The 25,889-nt window shown below is 40.3% G+C and overlaps 2 protein-coding genes and 1 long non-coding RNA gene across 4 annotated transcripts in view; 2 read left to right on the forward strand and 1 right to left on the reverse strand.

The window, feature by feature from the left end:
• The window catches only part of LOC126399701 (uncharacterized), a 2,676-nt gene extending 1,250 nt beyond the window's left edge, over positions 1 to 1,426 (reverse strand). Inside the window, exon 1 of the long non-coding RNA XR_007570922.1 lies at positions 1,137 to 1,426. This is a non-coding gene — a long non-coding RNA (uncharacterized LOC126399701). The remainder of the gene's footprint in view (positions 1 to 1,136) is intronic.
• Positions 1,427 to 1,559: 133 nt separating this feature from the next.
• LOC126399695 (uncharacterized) lies at positions 1,560 to 12,584 on the forward strand. 2 transcript variants are annotated; one of them, XM_050059872.1, is made up of 5 exons: positions 1,560 to 1,933; positions 3,581 to 3,945; positions 6,663 to 6,795; positions 9,057 to 9,351; positions 9,451 to 12,584. In XM_050059872.1, exons 1-5 carry the CDS (start codon positions 1,619 to 1,621, stop codon positions 9,801 to 9,803), a joined length of 1,461 nt encoding a protein of 486 aa, XP_049915829.1. In that variant the 5' UTR covers positions 1,560 to 1,618; the 3' UTR covers positions 9,804 to 12,584. The 2 variants fall into 2 exon arrangements, with proteins under 2 accessions (XP_049915829.1, XP_049915828.1); XM_050059871.1 differs by having other exon boundaries at positions 9,057 to 12,584.
• A 5,490-nt stretch (positions 12,585 to 18,074) lies between these two features.
• Positions 18,075 to 25,889, forward strand: part of LOC126400272 (methionine synthase-like) — a 23,987-nt gene continuing 16,172 nt past the window's right edge. Inside the window, exons 1-3 of the mRNA XM_050060833.1 lie at positions 18,075 to 18,221; positions 22,407 to 22,618; positions 22,933 to 23,022. Coding sequence (XP_049916790.1) covers positions 18,182 to 18,221; positions 22,407 to 22,618; positions 22,933 to 23,022 — 342 coding nt within the window. The 5' untranslated portion in view covers positions 18,075 to 18,181. The remainder of the gene's footprint in view (positions 18,222 to 22,406; positions 22,619 to 22,932; positions 23,023 to 25,889) is intronic.

Here is a 25,889-nt window from a genome sequence, read left to right on the forward strand (position 1 = left end):
ATGCCGCACTCTAACACACACACACACACACACACACACACACACACACACACACACACACACACAAACACAAAGAAAACCGGACATTATCATCAGTTTATAAAAACCCCCCCGGACGCCCCGGACGGGACGTGAAAAGTGGACATGTCCGGGCAAAAGAGGACGTTTGGTCAGCCTAATGTGAATAGATACAGAAGAGAAAAATTAAAATGTAATTTCCGCCTATGCAGAATTTTAAAAAACAAGGTTGTAGCTGCCTCATATTTTATCTGGGTAGCCAATTATACCATTTTTTCAGTTCTTCAGTATCTTAAGAATATATTGGATTGATTTAGGCAGCATGAGTAGTCAACAAGTAGTTAACAAACACCATAGCACCAAACAGGCACCATACACAGTGGGTTTCCGCAACAGGGGTCCATATATTCAATGCATGATAACCATCACTAAGCTACCAGCCTGCAATGGCTATCATGCCAATAAATAATGTAGACATATATAGGAAAAAGAGAATAGCAACAAGAATTTGCCCACCTTTTTTATTATGACAGCCGGGGCGCACCTAGTAGTGTCAGACCTGTTAAAACGTAAGTGAAAGGGCATACCAGAGATATTGGTATGTACTAGGCTATATATTGGACAAAGCGAGATACCCCTCTCAGCTCATTTCCTGATTCAGTGACGTCAACGCCACGCCCCCGTAGGAGACTTGCGGCAGCTCTGAATGTATTGTCGTCAATGTGGAAAATGAACGTGATCACAATTTATGGTCAATTCTTTCGCCTTATAGTCACTAAAGTAAATATTGGGTTCGTTTTCCACAAGCCACACTTCTTACCAACATTCTGACACTAAAGCTGCATTTTTCATCCGCACAGATCAAGAGAAAATTAACTGTTTGAGGGAGAACAGGCTCTGATTGGAGGGAGAGCTAACCACGCCCACTTAGGAGACAAGAAGAGTAACCGTTTTCTTAACATTGGATAAGCCTACGATGGGGTATCTCGCTTCATCCAATATCTCTGGGCATACTTTTCAATAGCCTTGAAAACGAACCCGTTTTTCGTTTGGGGGTTCCCGGTCTAGACCGATTCACGTCTCCATAAACGTTCAAATCAAACATGTAATGTACTCACCTCATAGGCACAGATGTTAGGAAGGTGTACGGGGGCGTTGCCGTGTGTTTGTATATCCGTTATTGTTCAATAAACATGCATTTTATCTCGGATGTCTGAAATTTTCTTCACCCCTTCTTCGTCCTGCAATGAATGAGTGCACCGGCTTTCTACTGCGCCACTATAGCGGTTGGGAGGTGTATTGCACATTGGTAGTAAGAGGCAATGAACGTCTTGGTCCAAGGCTAACTCTTCAAGTACAAAGTTAGTCAACTAAACAAGCTTTTTCCACAAAGACCGCCTCATATCTTTAGGATAAATGTAATAGAAAACGACATGTAAACGTGTTGTCATACCTTAACCGTGTGCTGCCGTGTTTGTTTACCATTTAGCTCTGCTTTCCAAAGCAGCGATCTCATACCGTGCCTGACATCTCGCGAGAACAGCTGGACAGCTGGAAACTACGACAGGCAACAAGTCTGAGATCAGTTTGGCAAAGTAAAATGGTTCGTAAGTGTGCATTTCCTAATTGTGAAAACAAAATGTGGCGTAATAGGCGCAGCTTTCATCGATTGCCATACAAATATCCGGATATAACGAAGTTATGGCTTGTTGTACTGAAAATTGATGAAAACACACCAGTCCATAGCCTGCGCCTCGCCGATCATCGTGTTTGCGGTGATCATTTCGATCAAGATGATTACCTACCGACCAAGGAGGGACAATCTAAACTTTTCCTGAACAGAGATGCTATTCCCAAGGGGATACCTGACCAAGTGGAGCTAAATGGTAAACAAACACGGCAGCACAAGGTTAAGGTAAGACAACACGTTTACATGTCGTTTTCTATATGTTCTCTGACATTTATCATAACGATATGAGGCGGTGTTTGTGGAAAAAAGCTTATTTAGTGGACTAACTTTGCACTTGAAGGTATGCCCTTTCGCTTACGTTTTAACAGGTCTGACGCTACTATGCGCCCCGGCTGTATCTAGGCTAACGGCTAACATGCTAACTACTTATGGCAAGCCATTTTAACATTTAATCGCTAAGTTTGACTATCCGGAATTACCATTATAGATATCAACAACGTCATTTTGACTAGTAGTAATGTCATTGTGACTAGTATGAATTTTAATTGAAGATATCTATAAAGTCATTCTGACTAGTCAAAACTGAATTACAGATATCTATAACTCATTCTGACTAGTCAAAACTACAGTTACAGATATCTGTAATTCAGTTTTGACTAGTAAGATTCAAACTATTTTTGCCATTCATGTGTATGGGGTTTGTCATTATAGATATCTACAATTACATTATGACTATAGATATCTACAATTACATTATGACTATAGATATCTACAACATCATTTTGACTAGTCATATTTCAGTTGCAGATATCTATTACGTCATTTTGACTAGTCATAATTCGAATTCAAGATGTCTACAACGTATGGCAAGCCGTTTTAACATTTAATGCTAGACTGGATATTCATTACTGATATCTGCAACATAATTTTGACTAGTCAAAACTCTTATTCAAGATATCCCTAATTAGATTTTGCCTAGTCAAAACTCTAATTACAGATATCTGTAATTCAGTTTTGACTAGTAAGATTCAAACTATTTTTGCCATTCATGTGTATGGGGTTTGTCATTATAGATATCTACAATGTAGTTGCGGATATCTGCAATTGTTATTGCGGATATCTGCAACTGAATTGTGGATATCTGTAATTCCAGTTTGTGATATCTACAATTTAATTTTGACTAGTCATAATTCAAGTTCAAGATATCTTTAATTATCTATGGCAAGCCGTTTTAACATTTAATCACTAAGTCCGACTATCCGGAATTACCATTATAGATATCTATAACGTCATTTTGACTAGTCAAAACTGAATTACATAATTATCATCAATTGAAGATATCTACATGGTCCTTTCTAGATATCTTGAATTGAGTTTCAGATAGTCAGAATGACGTTGTAGATATCTTGAATTCGAATTATGACTAGTCAAAATGACGTTGTAGATATCTGTAACTGAATTATGGCTAGTCAAAATGACGTTGTAGATATCTGTAACTGAATTATGACTAGTCAAAATGACGTTATAGATATCCGCAACTGAATTATGACTAGTCAAAATGACGTTGTAGATATCTCAAACTGGAATTATAGATAGTCATAATGTAATTGTAGATATCTATAATGACAAACCCCATACACATGAATGGCAAAAATAGTTTGAATCTTACTAGTCAAAACTGAATTACAGATATCTGTAATAAGAGTTTTGACTAGGCAAAATTATGTTGCAGATATCAGTAATGAATATCCAGTCTAGCGATTAAATGTTAAACCGGCTTGCCATAAACTACTATTTCTATGTCACTAGTCACTTGAAACAAATTTAGGACGATAGGAGACAGGTTGAAATAAACCAAAATTTCCCTTTAAGGTGGAGGACATGAAAGAGCCAGCATCAGAGAGAAGGCGACGTAAACTCAGAAAGTTATCTGTTCCGGTGCTGTTTGAGTGGAACAACTACTCATTTAAACCTGAAAGACTGGGGATGTGTGACAGGAGCGGGGGGCATATGAAGGGTGAGACATCTCAGGAGGAAAAGATGGACGTCAGTCTGAGGGAGCATGACTACGCCTTAGCTCCGGATCGTACAGTAGTTGATCTCATCCACTCTGAGAACGAAACTCTGCGGAATGAAATCCACCAACTCAGACGACAGATGGATGATCTAACCATGAGGCAACGCTTTGGCATCCACCGGTTCTCTGGCTCTGACGAGGACATCAGGTTCTTCACGAGGTAAGTTATAACGTTACATTAAATGTTTCTGTTACTTTTTCTTAAGTATATAATACTGATGATAAAATTACTGATAAAACCTGATAAAACATGAATGTCTTGACCATAAACTTTGTAATTAGCCAACCCCCCCAGTGATTACATTTTTTTGCAGTGAAAGACTTAAATTTTGTGTACTCCAACAGGCACACAAAAAGTCTTCATATTAAAAACATGAAGGAAATATTTAATGATTTTTGATGTATTAAAAAAAGGATTATTGAGTTAACTGTGTAATGAAAGACTCTGAAATCTTTTAATCAGTCAATAAATAGATATCATTATTTGTCCACTTACAATTAATTCCTGTTAATAATATAATTTGTCTTTGTAATAAACATGTAATGTCATTTATAACACTAAGAACACACAGCATGTGTAACATAGAAACGTTTTATTGACATAAACTCATTTTATAAATCATGCTGAACATTTATTTTAATGAGTATAACAGAAAAAAAAATATGACTGAGGTGATTTCTCTAAAATGGAGCTGTCGGCCAACTGACAGAGTTGACATATAAAATACAAAATAATACACAAACATAAAAAATAAACGTGGAAGCACACAGAAAGCCCTTTTAAACATGAATCTTCTCTTTTTGATTGTTTACATAGAAAACCTCTGGGAAAACAAATCTGAGAAGATGAGAGACTTTGTAACCAAACTGACCAACTTTCAAATAAATAAACTGTGAAAGACCAATTTTCTTCAGTCAGAATTCAACAGACAACATCAACAACAACTAGGGATAGAAGAGTACATCAAAGTTTAACATTGGGATACAAAAATGTGACAACATTTTTGTGTAGTCAGTGACTAAGGAGAACTGAGTTATGTCACCTCCATCAGCATGGATGTCAGAGGTGAGATCTGATGGAGTTGATGTCTTACAGAGTTGACAAAAAGGTATACATTTATTAATTTCACAACAAGTCAAAGTGACGAGCCATTTTATTTTTCAAAGTTGCCAAGAGTTCTCCTAATACTTTTGAGTTGACCTGTTACAGCTGCTGTTACCCAGCAGCAATATTATTTAAGGTATTTGTCAAAAAACAAAAAGCTTACCAGTACTTGGGCAGCATTCCTGCCTTTTTGGAAACCAGGAAGTGAGACAGGAGTCCCTGGGTGCGTTCCGAATTACATGCTTTTTCTTGTAACTTTTAGTAGGTACTGCAGCTGCCCTTAAAAACTATGCACTGTTGCATGCAGTATGAACACAATCGAGACATACTACTTTCTCATGACATCATGCCCTGAACTTTGACCTTCTTGCTGTTACATCTGTTACCTTGGAGATAAAACAAATCCCACTTACCGAGTTCGCCAGAGATGGAGGTCAACCTTGAGGGCTCTGCTGTTGTTACTTTGCAATGTATGTAGTTTCACTTTAAAGTTATAACTGCACAGATTGTCGATTCCAACATATTATATTTGTGACGGTGAAATTACATCTGCAGTTCTCGGTCATTGTTATTTTTATAGTTATGTCATATTGTTGTTTGTAATATGTATGATTATTTTGTTCACTTAAACAACCAGTATTCCTATTACTACTCGGCTGGTCATCAGTTACTTGAATGTGCTGTCATCTGTCACTGCGGCTTCTGACAGCTGTCAATCACCTGTCAATAAGCTTAATATGAGCTGTCAAGCTGTCATCTGTTTGGGCTCAATCAAGCTATTGTATGCTGTGCAGAGGATTGTGGGTCAGAATAGCCAGAAAAGCATGCTGGCTTGCATACTGCAAAATTGGAGTGGATGTAGTAAAATATCCTGGATATATTTTTTGCACACTGCATTTGACATACTATGTATTTGGACACAGGCACAGCCTCAGATATAGCTTACCCCTTTATGCCCGATTAAATTATGTTTTTGTTGAAATCTGAGAGAGTTAACAAAAATCTGAGAGTTTTACAAAAAATAAATTTTAAAACAAAGATGATTTTTACACTGTTGTTCAGTATGTTCTGTTAGTTTTAAATCTTGAAGACTTTCAACATATTTTCAGTTGTTTAAAGTTGTAAATTCTTGTCTGGGACAAGGCTGTTTTCTGGCACAAATTAAGTTTAGAAGTTAAAAAAATGAAAGCAGATCAAAATATTTTATAAAACACATTTATTTTTTTTAATTTTATTTTATACACTTTATTAATCCCCCCGAGGGGAAATCCAATTTTTTCACTCTTTTGTCATTAACACACAGGTCCAAAAGACACACACATGCACAAACAGGACCTATATATGCACAAAGTGGAGCGATGTCAGAGTGAGGGGGCTGCCTTGGTCAGGCACCCTGAGCAATTGGGGGGTTCGGTGCCTTGCTCAAGGGCACCTCGGCAGTGCCCAGGAGGTGAACTGGCACCTCTCCAGCCACCAGTCCACGCTCCATATTTGGTCCGGACGGAGACTTGAACAGGCGACCCTCCGGTTCCTGCTACTGCCGCCCCATATTTATAGACATTATACATATGTATATATATATATATATATATAAAAGTCCTTAAAAAAAATGTTTCAACCCAAAAATTTAATTAGTGTGTTCATATGTTATGATTTTAGGGGTCTTTTGGTAGGACACAATTTGTCCCAATCTGCTAGAATGGGTGAAATAACAAATGCACTAGTTGTAATTTGAAAGGAATTTTATAATAAATGTTAATCATTTTCTTTAGGTTTTCATCTTATGACGCTCTCATGAGATTCTGGGATCTCATCCATCCACTGGTTCCCTTTATGGTCCGTGTTACTAAAGCCCAAACAGCTGCAGAAAGAAGCGTGGATGTCACAGAGTCTGATGCTACTGTGGTAAGATATTTAATGCATTTGTGTAGCAGAAGGAATAAGAAATATTCTCTTTAAGTGTCGGATGCTACTATTTAAGGTTATTTCAGGAAAGGGGAGAAACTACAGGTGACTAGGGAAACACCTGCAATAGATATCACCATGAAACTTCCTCAATTGTTTACTTGCGTTGTGACTGTTTGTTATTTTTGAGGGAGGAGGGGATGATGCAAAAGGGGAAGACGTGTCAAAAAAAAAATTAAGCTCTGGGAAGAAACTTGTGTTTTTAAATTTTAGCTTGGGGCATACAAATTTAAATGATTGTATTTTGTGTTCATATTACCTTGGGTTTGGGAGGCATGTTTTCTTTAAAAATTGTCAAAATCACATCATTTATCATCACCAGAAACTGTTTAAACAGAAATTATCATTGGATTTTCACATTTCTGACGGTCCTTGGACACATCATGTGTCAGACGCTTCTGTTGGAAAAATATATCTCCAAAAAATTAAAATATAAAATAAAATATCTCCATAAAAATTTGGCCAAAAATAAACAGTTTGCACGAACTAACCAGCATACATGACAAGAAAGAAAAACCAAGGCTTTTTTTCAACCACAGGATTTTGTATTCAACTTTTAATTTTCAAACATCAAAGAGTAAGTTTAAAAAATCTAGTAACTAATTTATGGTGGAGGCACAGTTTCCACCCCTGGCTTTGACCAGGAAGTCGAATAGCATTAAATGTGTAATAGAAGAAGAAGCCGATAACAACATGGCGAAATCTACTTCCAAAGCCATGCATTTTTGGAAGGATGAGGAGACACAGTTCATGCTGTGTCCCCTGAGAGAGTAAAATATTTTACAACACATAGCTAACTTGTTTGTTAGGACAACTGGAAAAAAGTCCATTACTAACAAGCTGAAAGGGGACATATCACCACCTGTCGTGTTGGAGTCGGACATACTTCGGTCAATAAATTGATTCTCCTCCCGTGCTTGTATACTAGGACAAGGACAGTAGACCAGTTGAATGACCTAGTTGAGCTATAACCGTAGCTCGACTCAACTGTGCATGTAAACGCACTGACTGTCTCTAGATATGGCATTAGTGTTTTAGCACTCTTGCATTGACCACTATAGTTAGCAGCCCCTCTGTGACGAGACCATTGGAAAAATACTGATTTATGTTAAACTGCTTTATTCAGTGTTTTTACCAGTGTAAATCACAGAGCCCATTTGTTCTGGAGAGTAAGAGACCTCTGTTGATAATTCAACTCCTGGTAAAAAAGTCAAAAATATCTGGATCTTAATTTATAAGAGAAAACAGGTGAGCACACTTTAGCAAGTGCTGGGCTAGTGGCTTGTCTCTGACATGCCAAACAGTGTCAGAGATACACTGATTTGCCATGTGAAACTGCTTTATTCAGTGTTTTACCACTTTTAATCATCAAGTACATTTGTTTTGGAGAAGTAGAGACCTCTGTGGATAGTTCAGCTCCTGGTAAAAACCTCCGAAATAAACCTCCTAAATAATCCTAAATAAAACACTGAGAAGAAAGCTAGTAGTATTAGTAAAGACCCAACCCACCTGGGCCACAGTCTGTTTGTCCCTTTGCCATCAGGAAAGAGATAAAAGACCATAAACCCACGGACCAACATACTGAGGAACAGCCTCTTCCCAGAGCTGTACTGCCCCACAAAAGCTAACTGCAGTGACGACATTAACACTTGACTGCTCAGCCAAATGTGTTGTAGGTAGAAAAATGGTAATGCACTAGTTTTTCAGAAATTTGTTTTTTTTGCCTAAAAACCATGATTAATTATTTTATCTTATGACCCAACAAAGGCACTAAAATTGTACATTCTGTACTCTGCCTTTGTTTTCCCTTAAACACCTAGGTAATGCAAAGGCAAAAAACAATAACTACAATTTTAGTGTCTTTTTCAGTATCAGAAAAAAATGTTTTTATTTCTTACTACATTTAGTTTGTATTGGATTTACTTTTAGACATCTGTTTTTAAAAAGTAACATGAACATTTTAAGCAACTTAAGCATCTTAATATGTTTACTTCCTCAGTAACCAAACATATTGTCCTTGTATATCTACAATGACAATAAAGTGTCTTATGTCTTATGAAGGAATTCTAACCCGGAGAAGTTTCAGCTGGTTGCAATCTGCAATCCTCACCACTAGATGCCACTAAATCCCCCTTGATCTTACACACTGCTCCTTCAAATGACTAAATGATTCAGTAATTTACCTTTGCTGTCTTCAACAGACTAATTCCCTCCAGCCCATAGATGAGATGTTCCTGTTCTTAAACTATCTTGCACTGGGGTCAAAGCTGAGGGATCTTGCACACAAGTATGGAATCCACCAGTCCACAGTCAGCCGGATAATAATCACATGGAGCAACTGTCTCTATGCTGTCCTGGGTTCAGTCAGGATCTGGATGTCAGAGGAAAAGATCCGGGAACATCTACCAGCAGAATTCAAGGAGTACTCAGATACCAGAGTCATCCTCACCTGCATGGAGTTGAAGTGCCAGTGCCCATCCTCACCACTGCTGCAAAGTGAAGTATTCTCTTCATACAAGTCACACCGTACCCTGAAAGGGTTGATTGGAATTGCTCCACACGGTGCTGTCACCTTTGTCTCTCCATTGTGTCCAGGCTCAATCAATGACAAACAGATCCTGCGACAATCTGGGATTGGGTCGCTGTTGACACCAGAGATGGCAATCATGGTTGACCGAGGCTTTCTTGTGGATGACGTTGTGCCATGTAAGATCTACAAGCCTGCATTTCTCTCAGGTAAAGACAAGACGCCTGCATCTGGAGTCAGAGAGACCCAGGCCACTGCACATCTCAGAGAACATGTGGAATGTCATATCAGCAAAGTTAAGCAACACAAGTTCTTTGACACAGTGATACCACTGAAGATGTTTGGCAACATTAACCAGCTGTACACTGTTGCATGCCTCCTAACAAACTATGAAAATGGTCAACTTGGGCAAAGCAGCTAGTGTAGCACAGTGGGTCTCAGACAGCTTTATGATACACATATACCTCTACTTAAATATTCACCCTATGAAGCCTCTAAATAAGACCTGGAGCTACTAGTTAGCTTCAGAAGTCACATAATTACTTCGAACAAGTCTACCTTTGTGCAATCTAAGTGTCACGTGATTTCACTGTATATACACTTGTACTGAAAGGCCCCAGAGTCTGCAGCACTACCAAGCAAGAGGCACCATGAGGACCAAGGAGCTCTCCAAACAGGTCAAGGATGAAGTTCTGGAGAAGTACAGATCAGGGTTGGGTTCTAAAAATATATCTGAAACTTTGAACATCCCATTGACCGCCATTACATCCATTATTAAAAAATGACAAAAAATGTGGCCCAACATCAAACCTGCCAAGAGAGGGCTGCCCACCAAAACTCACTGCCCAGGCAAGAAGGGCATTAACGAGAAAGACAACAAAGAGACCAAAAACAACCCTGAACAAGCTGGAGATTAAAGTATCTGTCAATAGGACCACTTTAAGATGTACACTTCACAGAGCATCAAAAGTGGCAACCATGCCCCTTTTGTCTTAATTCTTGGTGGCATAGAATCAAGAAGGTGCTGGAAACATTCCTCAGAGATTCTGGTCCATATTGACATGATAGCATCACGCAGTTCCTACAGATTTGTTGGCTGCACTGCACTTTTTTCTCGTCATGCTTTAATTTTTCTTTTTTTGGCATTTTATTTTCGACACAACTTGCAAGTATACGTTAACCAATAACTGCTGTCAATGTCACAACACATGTAGATATCAGGGCAATGACAGACGGTTAAATAAACAAAACAGGGCATAATAAAATAAAACTGGAAAAACAAACTGTCTGACCCTCTCTTAATAACATCATACCTCTTATAATGCAGCTCTAGCCTCAAGCATGATTTAACCTGCCCTCTTTGTCCCGTTTGTCTATTAAAGAGTGTTTCCACTGCTGAATAGAAAGACTGTGTGACGACTTCCACCTAACCGCCAACATTTTTTAGCAGCAGTGCATGCTGATAACCAAAGCTACCTTTGAGTGTGATTAAAGTTCTGTCTTGAATCATCATTAAGTAGCATACGTGCTGGAGAGCAGCCAATCTTAACACCCAAAATTTCGGATAGACGTTAGGTAGACGTTTTGTTATTTGTTCCCAGAAACTTTTAACTGATGGACACTCCCACATGATATGTAAAAAAAAGTCCCCAAATCACACAAGGTACAGTTTGGAGGAGTAGATATATTCATCATGCAATGTCGCTTTGGTGTCAAATAAGTTTGAAATATAAAATTCAGGTTTGTTAATGTATGATTTAAGTTTTAAAAAGAACGGGAAACATTCTCCCCAACTCTGGCACAGTCTATTGATGATTCAGAGCAGTTCCTATTCCAAATTGCTTGAATGCCTAGAGTTTGTGTGTGCACTAACAAAGTGTTGTAAATGAAAGAAACATGTCCTTTAGCTAATCCAGATAGTTTCCTAATTAAGTTCATTAATGGATGAATGTGTGTGTGTAGCAGAACCTAATTGTAGATATAGAAAAAAAGGAGTTGGTTTACAATTTTTATGTGTCTTTCAAATCCTGAAAGCTTCTTAAATCAGTGTCATTTATAATGTCTCCTAAGCAATGTATACCTGAGTTAAACCGTTGTGATGTCTTTTTAACATCATGCCGGAGGACTACAGTTGAAAATTAGCCTTTGGCTAACACTGGCACATTTACAGCAATGTTCATTAATGTGCACTGTCCTCTAAATAAAAAAAATATATATATTGTCCTCCAGACTTTAATGAGTTATTATAAAATATCAGTGTATTGACATGACTTTGTGATTTCCAATTATATATCTTTACAATTTTAAAAATTTGGAATCACATAGGCTATTATTTGTCCGTATTTCAGTTTGCATTATCTAACAGACAGGCTTGTGAATAAAATATCATTCAAGTGAACCAGTGCCACCAAATTCCTCTTAATATTAAGCCATGAACCAATAAATTAAGGGGTGAAAGGCAAGAGACTTAAAATTGGGTACTGACAGTGCACCAAACCCCGACTTTCTTTGTAAAGTCATAAGTTTTATTTTGGGATAGTAATAACAATGTATTTTTGCCCAAAATCTTGGAGGCCGTGCTAAAGGTTACATATAACTACTACAGTTTATTAGGTTATCAAGCATCATACCAATAAAATTAAAATCTACTAATCATCATATATCCATATTTACTGACGACGTTCTTTTTTTCTTCTCTGATATCAAGAAGTCTCTTCCATGTATCCTTAATATTTTCAAACAACTTAGCACTGTCTCTGTTATAAAATCAAATGGACTATGTCCTCTTTATAAGCTTTGAATCCTCAAAGCAAAGCAGAATGTGAAAATTTGTTGCTGGAAGTTACCGCTGAAGTGACCTACAAACGCGAGGAGTTACTCTGTTTGGAGTAGTCATGGCTGAATTTTTACCCGATTTTGACCAACTGTAAGGTCATTCCAGCGGTAACTTCCTGCAACAACTCAAATCTTGTGAGACCAACTGCTGTAAAACACCAAAGAAGAAGAATAATCTCGCTAGATGTGAGATTTCAGAGCCAGACTTTCACTCTCTGAGTGAGTTTTGACTTGCCACAACTAACATGTCTGAATTTTTACCCGATTTTGACCAACTGGATCTGGATAAGCCATTTGAATTTGATGACCGCCTGTATTTATTTGAACACGGAGTACACGGATGTACACAGATGCAGAGCTCATTGAAATTGAAGAGCGGATGAGGAGAGAGAGGGAGCAGTTGTTTGGAAAAACGTCATTTGAACACTGTTTTTAGCCTTATTGTAGTAAAAACAGAGTTCAAATGACGTTTTTCCAAACAACTTTTTATGTCGGGCTTCAGGACACTTGAATCACTACGAACGAGCAGTATGGAGATATTTTGTGGTTTCAATTATGTGTTTTTGGACGTTTGAATCTGGGGCGCCGTAAGCCTCCATTAGGTGGAGTTGTGTTGCTACCCCCTCTCCCCTGGGATCTCCGGAAGTGTTGTGAGGACTCTAAAACTTCACCTGAGCCTCCATCGGCATATGGGTGAGTAGATAATCGCTGAATTTTCATTTTTGGGTGCACTATCCCTTTAATGTCTCGCCATGAAACACAACATACCCATACCTTTCACGTGCGCAATTCCTTGTCTCCCCAGTTGCTCATCTTTACAGCATCTTTCAGGTTTGCGTTTCCCTCTTGCTACTAGCTGCTCATTCCTGCTATCAGCTGTTTCCTGTTTATCCACTGCCAGTGGGTCGCACGTGCGACGTCATCAACAGCTCCTCCCACAAGTCATCAACAGCCCCTCCCGTGGCGGAAGGGCGCCTCGTTCTTTTTAAACCAAAAAGGTTCCGCCAATATGACTACCCTACGAGGCGGAAAATTGGGCACCTCGGATCAACTCGCCAATCCGGCTCTGTGTGTGTCTAAACGCTCGCAGCTTGCCGGCAAAACGGCCCAACATTCGTGGAAAATCTGGCAGTGTAACTGTGCATTCACACCAAAAGCTGCCAGAGCTGCAAAGGCAACAGGTCTAATTCTTTTTCAGTGCACATGTGGCGACCAGAGGCGTTTTGAGCTGCAAAAGTCATGAGCGGCGGCAGTTTGGCAAATTGAGCTGCAAATGAAAGTTGAAGACTGGTTAACTTTATGCAAATTAGCTATGACGCGTTTGAGCTGCAAATGACCAGCAACCAGTTGGAATGTAGATGTCCCTCACTTGCGCAGATCCCAGAGAACATCGACGGAAACTTAAGTTCCTACCCTACCACACACATTTCCAGAATGGCGCGTGAGCAGCTTATCAGTACGGCGGCTGGTTCCCCTATTTTGTATGATATCACCCTCTTTGCTTATAGGGACAGAGACAAGAAATAGCAGGCTTGGGAGGAAGTGTCCAGAGATGTAGGTTTACCTGGTAAGTTGATATTTTGAGAACAAGTCTTTTAACTAGAAGCGAATATTAGCATGCTGGTTTTTGTTGCATCATTCACATTATGTGCTCTCTGTTGTCTATTCAATAGTGAAGGCCTGCAAGAGAACATGAAAGGGTCTGAATGATACCTACAGGAAAGTAAAAAAGAAGGAGAAGAAGAGTGGGTCAGGCGGCAGCAGTAAGAGAACTTGGAAGTTTCGCAGGGTCATGGCTCTCATAGATCCATATATGGAAGACCGCCCCAGTAGCAGCAACCTGGAGGCGGGCAGCGGCTGCTGGTCTGAGTGACAGTGACAGTGAGAGCGAGAGTGACAGTGAGGGAGAGAATGAGAGAGAGAGTGGATGCACCGCCAGGACCCCGGACCAGGCAGCAGGCACCAGACCACAGGCTGCAGACCAGGTACCAGGGAACAGAGCGCAGGGCCTAGAGCAGGCACCAAATCCAAGGGAAGGCACGTCAGCGAGCAGCAGGCCCCTGGCCCCGCAGGCCGAAGTACACGGTCCCGTCCGTGGCCATAGCCCTGAAATAGAGGAGAAGATTATTGCAGCCTTAGAGGCTGTAAGCAAGAGGCCTGCAGCAGTTGTGTCTCCTCCGCCTCCGCCAGAGGATAGTGATTCCTTGTTTTTTAAAAGCCTTCTAGAGGATTTTCTTAATCTTTGTCTGTCCGTACCAGACAACGGTTAAGATTTGAGATGTACAGAATGGTGTACGAGGCCAGGCTTGAGGAGGTGGACACCTGGGCTGGGGAGAGCATATTGCAGCTGGGATGAGTACACTCACAATGCTGACAGTACCCTGTGCACATACACACTGTTACAGTTAAAGTTCATGTCTTTTGTCTTTTCATGTACAGACACATGCACTTGAGAAGTGGTGTGAGGTCGCCCCTTTGGGTGAGAGCAACGGGGTGCAGCTGACAACGCTGTGAGGGGTGTGCTTATTTACCCTCGCAGTGCTGTCAGCTGCTCCCTTTTCGCTCTCCCTCACCTGCGCATTCACACACACACACACACACACACACACACACACACACACACACACACACACACACACACACACTACAGATCTATTATTTTGTTAACTGGTTCTGGTGAGGCTCTGTTCCCTCCCTCCAAGTTTGTTTTGTTTGTTTGGTAAAGTGTATATCCCTCAAATGTGCACATGGTTTAAATAATAATTTCAGATATATTATGTTTTATCAGCATTTGCTGACTTGTATACATGTAAATTCAATAAATTTAAAGAAATATTTCTACAACATGTGGCTGTCTTTATATTCACCAATGTGGGTCAGAGTAAATTGTACTCTTTGAGGAAACTTTGGGTCTTTAATGTGTACAGTAGAATACTGCATATGTTTTACCAGTCTGCTGTTCTTAGCGCAATCTCCTTTGCAGTAATTTGCTGGGGCGAGAGTACCAGAGTATTAATGACACAAAACTTAAGAAGCTGACAGGCTCTGCTTGGTAGCACACTGACTCCTTATATTAATTATGAAATCATGATTATTATATTATGATAATTTCACTACTGCATTTGGGGATGAGTAAAGTACTCTAGATAGATGGTTAGATGGATAGATGGATAGATAGATGCCTAGAGGACTTCTAAATTAAACAGTTATTTAAACATGAATGTTAATTGCAGGTGTGGAAGTAATGCTTTGCAATGTAATTGGTGGCTCTTAAAAGAGCCTTTTGTAGATGGGCATTTACACATTTCACTGAGGTTGCCAGGCAACACTTCCCTCATTGGAAAAATAGGAAAGGTATGCCTCCCTGACAAGGAGCACCTCCCGAGTTGAGTTGTTGCTGCCCATTCGGGGGACTGGCTGCAGGGCAGCAGCTTCTCTGTCTGCAGGTGGTGGTCCTGATTGTCCTGCAGGTGGCCTCGGGGTTCTCCGGGTCCTCTTGGTGGTCTTCTTCAAGAAGTTATGGAGGATGCAGGTAGCTTTCACACAGGCATCCACATTTGCAGGGCTGATCCCAATAACACCTCTGTACATACGCCACTGGGATGAGAGAATACCAGAGGTACTCTCAACAGTCAGCCTTGCGTGTGAGAGGCTGAAATTGAAAGTCCTGCGGCTGCCATGAAGTTGGGTGCCAGGGAAAGGACGCATTAGGTGACGACGCAGTGGGGAAGCCTCATCTACCATGAACACACGGCTGCAGTCCCAAACGCTCAGCTCCCGGCAGCAGAGCATCCCGTGACAGGCCATGGGTGCCATCCCGCAGCGCCCGGCTGAAAGCGGAGTTAGCCAAGACACCGCCATTGCTGGTCCTCCAGAAGCTGCCCATATCCACCCCTCAGAAGCAGTACTCCGCATCCACAACCGCCAGGAGCATGATGGAGTAGGTCCCTTTGTAGTTAAAGGGACCCAGAGTTGTCAGGTGCCCTGATCACTACACGTTTACCATCGATGACCCCGAGACAGTTAGGGAAGGCCCACCAGTGATGGATGCCCTCAGCGATGCTCTTCCAGTCATCTGTGGTCGGCACTGAACTCGCCAACCAAGGCATCCCAAATAACCCTGGTGACCTGTTTCACGATTTTGCGGACGGTGTTCGCGCCCACATGGTAGCTGTAAGCTACTGTACGGTATGAGTCTCCAGTGGCCAGGAACCTGGGACAGATAGCAAGGCGCTCCGCGGGGCGGGGGTAATTGGTGCGATGCATGGAGATGAGCGGTCTGATCTTGGACAGCAAGCTGTCGAACTGCTCCCGGTCCAGCCTGAAGTAGCGCTGGAAACGCTCCAGACGCAGCTCTTGCACGAGACGGTGAAATTCTCCATGCTGCCCAGGAGGATTTCATGCACCCAAACCAGACGCCGACGGCGTTATCATTTGTTCCAGCCTCCATTAAGCTGTTGAACAATGTTAAAAACTAGTGCAATAGAGCAACGAGCAAAGTGCATTAAACACACGGCACTTTAGCACTCAGCACTTTCTCTTGCACTTTAGACGTCTCTGTATGTTTCTGTGTTGTGATTGTTAAATGTAGTCCATGTTTGTTTTATGTGATAGAACTGTCATTGTGATGATGTGTCCCTGTGATGATGTTTTTATCTTGTCCTATGAAGCAATGAAATGTAGCACTGTGCCCAAGATGAATTTCCCTTAGGGGACAATAAAGTTTACCTTACCTTACCTTCTCAGGTACAAGACCACAGCGCAGATTGCAACAATGTCTTGATCTTTCATGATGAATCAATACACAAGTGGGGATGAGCGCAGGTCTTTATCGAAAACATTTTCTATTGTTTTAAGTGGGACTGCATTTAATTTGCTCTTCATACCACTGGCCTGACCAATCGCAGGCTACAACAGCCAGTCGTTGAATTTACAACACACAAACTAATGTTTCAAGAGGAGAGGTGGCAATGTCATCTGCATAAAGTAGGCTACTTTTAAATGTGTCCTGCAAACTCGCTGTCAAGAAAAAAAGTCTCTTGAGTTGACATTTGTGTTTGCAGCAGGCTAGCCAGAGCCACCACTCGACAATACATATTTTTTATTCAGTGTCTATAAAATAAATGTTTTTTAGACTGGGCAACAGCAACGCTGGTTTCAAGTGTGCATGAAAGTGGCCCCTTTAAATTAACTACAGAAGTGCAATGCATTTTATTTTAGAAATAATTCCGCTCTGTTTTCCTGAGTTAAGGAGACTGCTACTCAGAATTCTGAGGAAAGTTTTCATTTGATTTCATTACCCCTTTTCCTCTGAATTGACAAGATCAGAATTAGGTTATGAGAAAAGTTCTTGTGGAAATAAATTGCTGTTGTTTTAATGAAATAATAATTATAATTCAGAACAATGAGAATTTACGAGAATATTTAATTAATTTTGAAAACATTTCTCAGATTTTTGAGATAATAGTCTGTAAAGCAATATCGTTAATTAACAAAATGAATAAATAAAATATATAAATGTAGTCAAGTGAATACATTACACCTCCATAGATAACAGCCAAAAATGTACAGCGTTTCATAACTGGCCACGTGGTGGTGCTTTCACATCAAAAATAAATTAATCCTTCATAGTTTAATCTTATTTTCTAATTTTGATTTAGTTTGTAAATCACTTGTTTGGCTTCTCTCAATTTTAAAATTGCATAGCCAAAGACCGTTTAATTATTAGGCTATGATTTAAACACATATAGTAAAGGGAAAACTTTAGATGCCGTGTTGCTGGGCTTTTACTGTGAAAGACTTAGACCGGAAGTGCAGATGTTGCCGCGGGGGGACCGGAAGCTGAAGCAGAGCGGCTTTCCGGGAAAATAAGAGCCGGTTAGTTGTGAAAAGTCGACTTGCAAGATTCACCGCTTGGTCTTCAGACGGACCGCAGGGCTGTTATCAAGGCTGGCTCCTCACAAGATGGCCCCGACTAACATCATTAAATACTCTTCAGAAGCGGGTAAATATTTACTTTCGTTAGCTTACCAAGCTTTAACAGTTAGCTCTTAGCCTGTCATGCTATCTCTGTGTCCAGTCATATTAACCTCACTTCTGTCCACTTGTAACACCGCATGTGTTTGTGTGACAAGTGTGCACGAGCTTACTTTTCAATGACATTTAACCGATTGTTATTTTGTGTAGGTTTTGTGTAGATTTGTCTGTGATAGAACATTTATTCCAGCAGTGACTTGTACAACATGACAGAGGAGGTAATGAAGTTAGACATGTAATAGAGGGACTAGTCTGACCAGTATGATGGCTACTCATTGAAGCTCTCACTAGCAAGCAGCAGTAGTGAAAGTCACCGATCAGGTCTGCAGACTGATTTACAGGGCGACGGTTAGAGAGAGGGAGGGGGATGATGGAGAGGGGTTAACTGAAGCACAGGAGCAGCATATGGAAAGGAAGTTTGTTTCTCTCTTCAAATTTCATTCATAATGGGAAGGACTTTGTCTAAAAAGAAGGCTGCAACTAACAATAAAATAAATTTGAATCATCTGCAAGTGTTACACATCTCAAGACATTCGATACCATACAAATATAATTTAAATAAAGTATAAATAACTCAGGTCCCAGTACTGAACCCTGTTAAACACCACAAGTTATCTTTGAAGATGTGATTAAGTATTATTCATTTTTACAGTAGGGAATGATTGATTGTATCAAATACTTAAGGTAAATCAATAAATTCAGCTATAGTGTGCTGTTTCTTATCTACTGTTGTTGCTATATTTTCCACATTAGGTGATATTGGTGTTTAACTTAGAAACAGTGCCTCCATTACAGTCTGTATGTTCACCAGAGAGCACTGACAAGTTTATTTTTACACCGAAAAATATCCCACTTAACTCTTATCTTGGGCATTGTTCTTTTAAGAACCAAATCTAAGGGTTGCTTATAAAAAATGTTTATGTAAGTGTAAAAAAAATCAAATATTGGTTCATAGATCATGATAAGCTATCTCATATGTTGATATCAGTCACAAATGTCCAGCTGTCAGACTAGAATGGCAGAGTCTTTCCAAAGCTCTTAGCTTTTCTTATTGTGACATTCAGAGTTTGCCTTGTTCAAGCTCTTTGAGGCCACCCACTCCACCAAGTTTGAGTTGATTGTAATGAGTTGACAATTCTGTCTGATATCAGGCAAATCCAGTGTGGGTACCAAAATGAAATGTTAAAACTTGGCACAAGGCTGCAGCTAAACAATCTTCTTTACTTTTCTGCACCATGGACTGATAGGCTATTCAAAAGTTAGAGCTGTGTAATGAACTGTCCTCCCTTGCGGATTACAATTATTACAACTCTCTGATAATGGCACATCATTTGCAATATCATGGGACATTATTGTGAACATGCCAAATTAACCATACACACATATCTGTACTGATTTGATATTGTGCCTACAGAGTCAAAAATATCAATTTATTGATGCATAATAATTCATCATATTAATATTTTATTTTTGTACTCTTTCCCAGGCTACTTTGTACTGCTGCACAACACTTTCCCCTTGGGTCAGGATAAAGCTCTTTGTAATCTTATCTGAACTTCATTATTTTAATGAAGTGAACAGTGTAGTGAAGTGAAGTTGTGTCTACAAGGCAGAGTATTGGTCATGGGGGATTAAAATATGGGCCTGGTAATAACTTTATTTCCATTAAATATGGGTTTGATCACATTTAACCAAGTAGTGTTGGAAACTTGTAATTTCGCTACCTCCGATGTGACCTAGGGCTGTCATGAATACTGTTTTAGGAGCTTTAAAGCTACAGTGATTATTACCCATGAATATTCAAAGCTTTGACAGGACGTGACAGGACCTGGGGATGGGTGAGGTGGGGTAAAGGCTAATAAACCCACCCACACGCAAGCTGACTTAAGTAGGACTTAGCACCACATCCATAAATTCCCTCCACCAGTTTACTGGTGATCGTGTAGCAAAAACACATTATTCATCCTTTTTTCGCTCAGACCCAGAAACTTTTAAGAAGACTTATTAAGTTATTTGTAATAAATGTTATTTGAAACTAATCAGTGCCCAATCACAATCAACCATTATCGGAAAAATTATGTTTATTTTATTTATTTATTTGTTTATTTATCAGGGACAATGCATATTAATGAACAATGAACTGTAAATATACTGGAATTAGCCAAAAGGCTAGTTTTCATCCGCAGTCCCTGGCCAGATCTGAGTTGGCAGCCTAAGTAATAAAAAAGTTAGAACAAGTTTAAAACAATATCATTGCATGCAGTTTAAGCAAAAATATAGTAACAGGTAAACATAGCAACACAAACATAAAAGCAGAGCAAGCCAAAACTCTACAAGTAACAATTACAAAGCAGCCTAATTCACAAGAAACAAACATAGACTGCAACAAACAACAGCAAGACAGTAACAATTACAGAGCAGTCTAATTCACAAAAAACAAAAAAACACTGCGACAAACAACAGCAAGACAGACATAAGCAAAAGAATATGGCAAGCAGACAGTTGTTAAAGAGCAGACAGAGGCAGCAGTTGAGTATTAATGTGTACAGGTTTGATTATTGATGAGCCATGATTTCAACTGTTTTGTGAACAAATGGTATGAACTGAGTTCTCTGATGTGTACTGGTACTGTATTCCAGTCCTGCGACACCTTAACTGAAAATGCTGAGTGGCTAAAGGCACTTTTCCTAATGGGTATGACACAGTCTCCTTGAGTTGCACCTCTCGTTACCCGGTTATTGCTTGACCTCTGTGTGATGAAAGTTTGAAGTGGAGGGGGAGCAGTGTTATGTATGATCTTAAAAACAAGACAAAGGTTTGTGTATTTGATTAAATTGTCCCAGCTCAAAAGTTTGTACTTTGTAAAGATAAGGCAGTAGTGGTAGTTATTCGATCTGCGATCCAAAACTTTGAGCGTTTGTTTGTACAGTGCTTCGAGAGGTTTTAGTGTTGTTTTATTGGCCTGTGCGTAACTTGTCAAACAGTATGTGAGATATGATAGTATCATTGTGTTCATGTACAATTTGGCTGCGTTGGTGTTCATTGAGTTTCTAATAAAGCGGAAGTTGGATAAGTTAAATTTGGCTCGATGACAAACTTTTTTAACATGGGATTTGAAAGACAGTCGAGAGTCGATCAGGATGCCCAGATATTTATATTCTGAGACAACTTGCATTTTTTTTCCTGACAGCATTATGACTGGTTCTGAGGTGGTAGATGGATTTTTAGAGAAAAACATGCTGACAGTTTTAGTTGTGTTGAGTTGAAGGCATGATTGGTTTAGCCAGTTTGTGATGTAGTACAGTGCATTAGTGAATTTTGCGGCAGCATGTTGTTTTGTGCTGCCATGGGCATAAATCACTGCATCATCAGCATATAGCTGGGTCTCCATGTCAGAGCACACAGAGGGCAAGTCATTTATATAGAGACTGAACAAAAGTGGTCCTAGTACAGACCCTTGTGGTACATGGTAAGTTTGCTGGCTGAATTTCGAGCATGCATAGCTTCCTGTATTACATAGCTGAGAAACGGTGGAGTTGCAGGTGAAGTTGTTAGGGTTGTGTGTTTCATCTGTTCCCTTTGGACTGGGACACTGATGAATATCCCAGGATAGAAGAAGGCAGATGGCTATTATCAGGGCCTCATTGATTTGCTGTTTGCATGATGTTCTGGTCCTTTTTTTCCTTTGGTTGTACCGCTGTGGGATTTGGAAAGTAACAGCCAAGGCGTACTCTCCATATCCAAAGACGGTGTGAATCTTGTTTGTATACCGATGAATCCCGGGAGCAAATTTGTCATGATTGCTGTAGATCGTTTCCAAGCGATTACAATTGAGAGTTCCTTGGGGTGGTTTGATGTCTGCCGGTTGTACAAACTTCAGGATTAACACATAGAGTAGCAGAGCAGCCGCAACACCTGTCTGACCTGCCGCCATCTTGCCTTGAATGAACACAAATCAGGTAGTTTATGATGTAGTTTCACCCAAAGAGTGGGACCAGTAGAAGTTTTATTTCTCCCATTATATGTTATCACTTAGTAATTTTCAATTGAAGTATGTTTTCCAGTTGTTTGTTTATTTCTTTTGAAACATTTGTCTTACTGTAAAATGTGAATGAACAGATAAATATGAAGTTCCATGTTTTTTGCTTTCCAGGATGCAGCTGCCCATTGGAGTCCGAGCTGCGAGCAGTGCTGCAGCAAAGGATTATGGTCCTGGATGGTGGTATGGGAACAATGATCCAGCAGCATAAACTTGAAGAGGAAGATTTCAGGGGAGAAGAGTTTAAAGAGCACCCTCTTCCACTGAAGGGCAACAACGACCTTCTCACCATCACACAGCCTGATATCATTTACAAAATACACAAGGTACTATCCAGGGCCTGTTTACCCAGAATACTGTGGCTCCCTGACACTGAGCAATGTCAACCTTGCAGTTGATTTCAGTTTTATGTGTTGTGATTTTGAGATATCTGTGTCTGAGTTTTCTGCCCCCAACTCATTACAAATGAAGTGAATGGAATCTTGTTTTGTTGCTCAAAGCAGGGCAGAGTGACAGTTGACAAACTCAAAGTTAGCATGTCTTATTCTGGATAATTTGCAGACCTCATTTTCAACGACTTTATGCTAAGTCTTTATGAAAACAGTCCACAGTGTCTAACCTGTGCTCTCTGTGTCTAAAGGACTACCTGCTGGCTGGTGCTGACATCATAGAGACCAACACCTTCAGCAGCACCTCTGTTGCCCAGGCAGACTATGGGCTGGAACACATGGTATGATGTCTGACACTGCTACACCACTTTGGACACATAATGCACTTATGTGGTTGTAGAAACAAAGGTCAAAAACACAGACTAACTGATATGAACTCAATGACCACTGATCACTGGGCACTTCATAGAACTACCCCTTTGCTACACACAGCTGTCTAGTTCTCTGACCTTTCTTTTTATCTACACCATAAACTACAATATCCTCCCTGCACTTGGCAGACATGACTGAGACACAGACCCTCTTGTCTTAATAAACTTCATACCTTTATAAATGAACAGATACATACATATATTTGTCCATCTTATGGTATTTTAAAAATGTTTGGCTCCATTTTCACAATAGAGTCAATTTGCAAAAGTCTTCACCAGAGTTTCTGTTGGTGCTGTTCCACGTGTCCTGGAGGATTTCAGTGTGCCAGAGAAATGGGAGAAAGTCCCGTCAAATATTATCTGTTTACTGAGCCTAAAAACAAATGCTTGCACTGTTATGTCATGTAAACAAACCAGGTCATTCTCAGATGTGTGCTCAGGTCATACTGACATGTAACCACTTAAAAGATGGTTGAGTAGTAGAGATGCTCCGATACCATTTTTTCCTTACTCTTACTCTTACTGATTCCTGATTCCTGATTCCTCCTTATGACCTCATTTGTCTTACTCTTGTGAATGTAATATTTCAAGAACACCTTGAGTGTATTTCTTCAAATTCTGAGCAAATGTCCACTTGGACTCGATGAACTGACTAGTGTTTGGTGGTCAAAGGTCAACATCACTGTGACCTTGCGACCGTCCGGCATCTCAAGAATGCATTGAGGGGATATTTTCACATTTGGCTCAAATGTCCACTTGGACTCAGTGATGAACTGATTAGATTTTGGTGGTCAAAGGTCACAATAACCTTAAAAAAACATGTTTTTGGCCATAACTCAAGAATTCATATGCTAAATATGACAAATACGACATTAAATGATTGCTGTCATTGTTGTAGGGTATGGCTGTGGTTGAACCTTATGTAAAACATGAACACATACACACAGAGAATAACGCCAAAAAAACTTTTCTTTTATTATCTTATTTGACATTTTGCTGAATGCTAATGTTATACTCTTTACCAGAAATGAATTCTTCTTTGCTGCTCTTAAACAGTAGTTGCCAGTGGCTGTGCAGCGCAACTTGCTTGGTAGGCTCCTGTTTTAGAGGGTGCAGAATAATTTTTTCAGTAAAATTGTAATTTTATCTTGGTTTGAAACTTCTTTAAAATTAGTCAATAAATTATGTGGTATTGGATTAGTGCGTGGACTTGTTTACTTGGCGATACCTGATCCAGTATTTTAGGCAGTATCGGAAGCATTTTTTTTATGCAGGTATCACTATCAGAACAACTCCAGTGAGTAGTTGGTATCTTCCTAAATTTGTACCATTTAAACATGAAGATCCATTCATCCATTTTCGTAACCGCTTATCCTCTTGAGGGTCGCGGGGGGGGGCTGGAGCCTATCCCAGCTGACATTTGGCGAGAGGAAGGGTACACCCTGGACAGGACGCCAGACTATCACAGGGCTAACGCAAGCCCCTTTTACACTGCCAGATTTTCCGCGAATGTTGGGTCGTTTTGCTGGCAAGCTGCAAGCGTTTAGACACACAGAGCCGGATTGGCAAGTTGATCCGAGGTGCCCAATTTTCCACCGCATAGGGTAGTCATATTGGCGGAACCCTTTTAGTTTAAACAGACCGAGGCAGCCTTCCGCAATGGGAGGGGCTGTTGAAGACTTGTGGGAGGAGCTGTTGATGACGCTGCACGTGCAAGTCACTGGCGGTGGATAAACAGGAAACTGCTGATAGCAGGAATTAGCAAGCAGCTAGTAGCAAGAGGGAAACGCAAACTTGACAGACACTGTAAAGATGAGCAACTGGGGAATCGCTGAAGGACTGACTAGCTGTGGCTTCCCTCCCACGTCACTGTTTACGTCACACGCTGAGCTACACGTTTTGTTACTTGCTCATGCCCCCCATTGTCCCAAAAAAGGCACATTCTGTATAAACAAAATTAGGTAGGCGGCATTTTGCCGCACTCCCCGATTTTGTTTTTATACTGCCAATGCTGAAAAAAGACTGATTGGGCTTTTGCACAAATTTGCACAATTCCTATCTAAAAAGGGCTACATCAATCAATTCAATCAATTTTATTTATAAAGCCCAATATCACAAATCACAATTTGCCTCACAGGGCTTTACAGCATACAACATCCCTCTGTCCTTAGGACCCTCACAGCGGATAAGGGAAAACTCCCCAAAAAACCCCCTTTAACGGGAAAAGAGAGAGAGAGAGACAGACAGACAGACAGACACATTAATGAAAGTAATAATATTATAGTTATAATTCTGGCTACTGTGGTACAATATGTTGAAAGTATATATTAATATCTGGCATATTATACATATGTGACAATAATCATATGTGTATAATAACAGTAGAAATATGACTAATGACTAATGATGGCAGCAGCAGCAGCAGGAGGCATCTGGCAGGACCACGGCAGCAGCACAACCACACACGTCACGCTATCCAGGCACCGCTGCGATATGAGTTAACCTGAGAGACAGTGGAGCACAAAGGCTCCGGAGAAGAAGCCGAGTTAGTGACATCCAGAATGGCCAAGTTAGCAAGGTGCAGTAATCGAATACGAGAGAGAGAGAGAGAGAGAGAGAGAAGGAGGGAAGGTGCCCGGTGTATTATAGGGGGGTCCTCCGGCAGACTAGGCCTAAGTCAGCCTAACTAGGGGCTGGTACAGGGCAAGCCTGAGCCAGCCCTAACTATAAGCTTTATCAAAGAGGAAAGTCTTAAGTCTAGTCTTAAATGTGGAGAC

This window comes from Epinephelus moara, chromosome 13, assembly GCF_006386435.1.
Source record: "Epinephelus moara isolate mb chromosome 13, YSFRI_EMoa_1.0, whole genome shotgun sequence".
In the NCBI taxonomy this organism is placed as follows: domain Eukaryota; kingdom Metazoa; phylum Chordata; class Actinopteri; order Perciformes; family Serranidae; genus Epinephelus; species Epinephelus moara.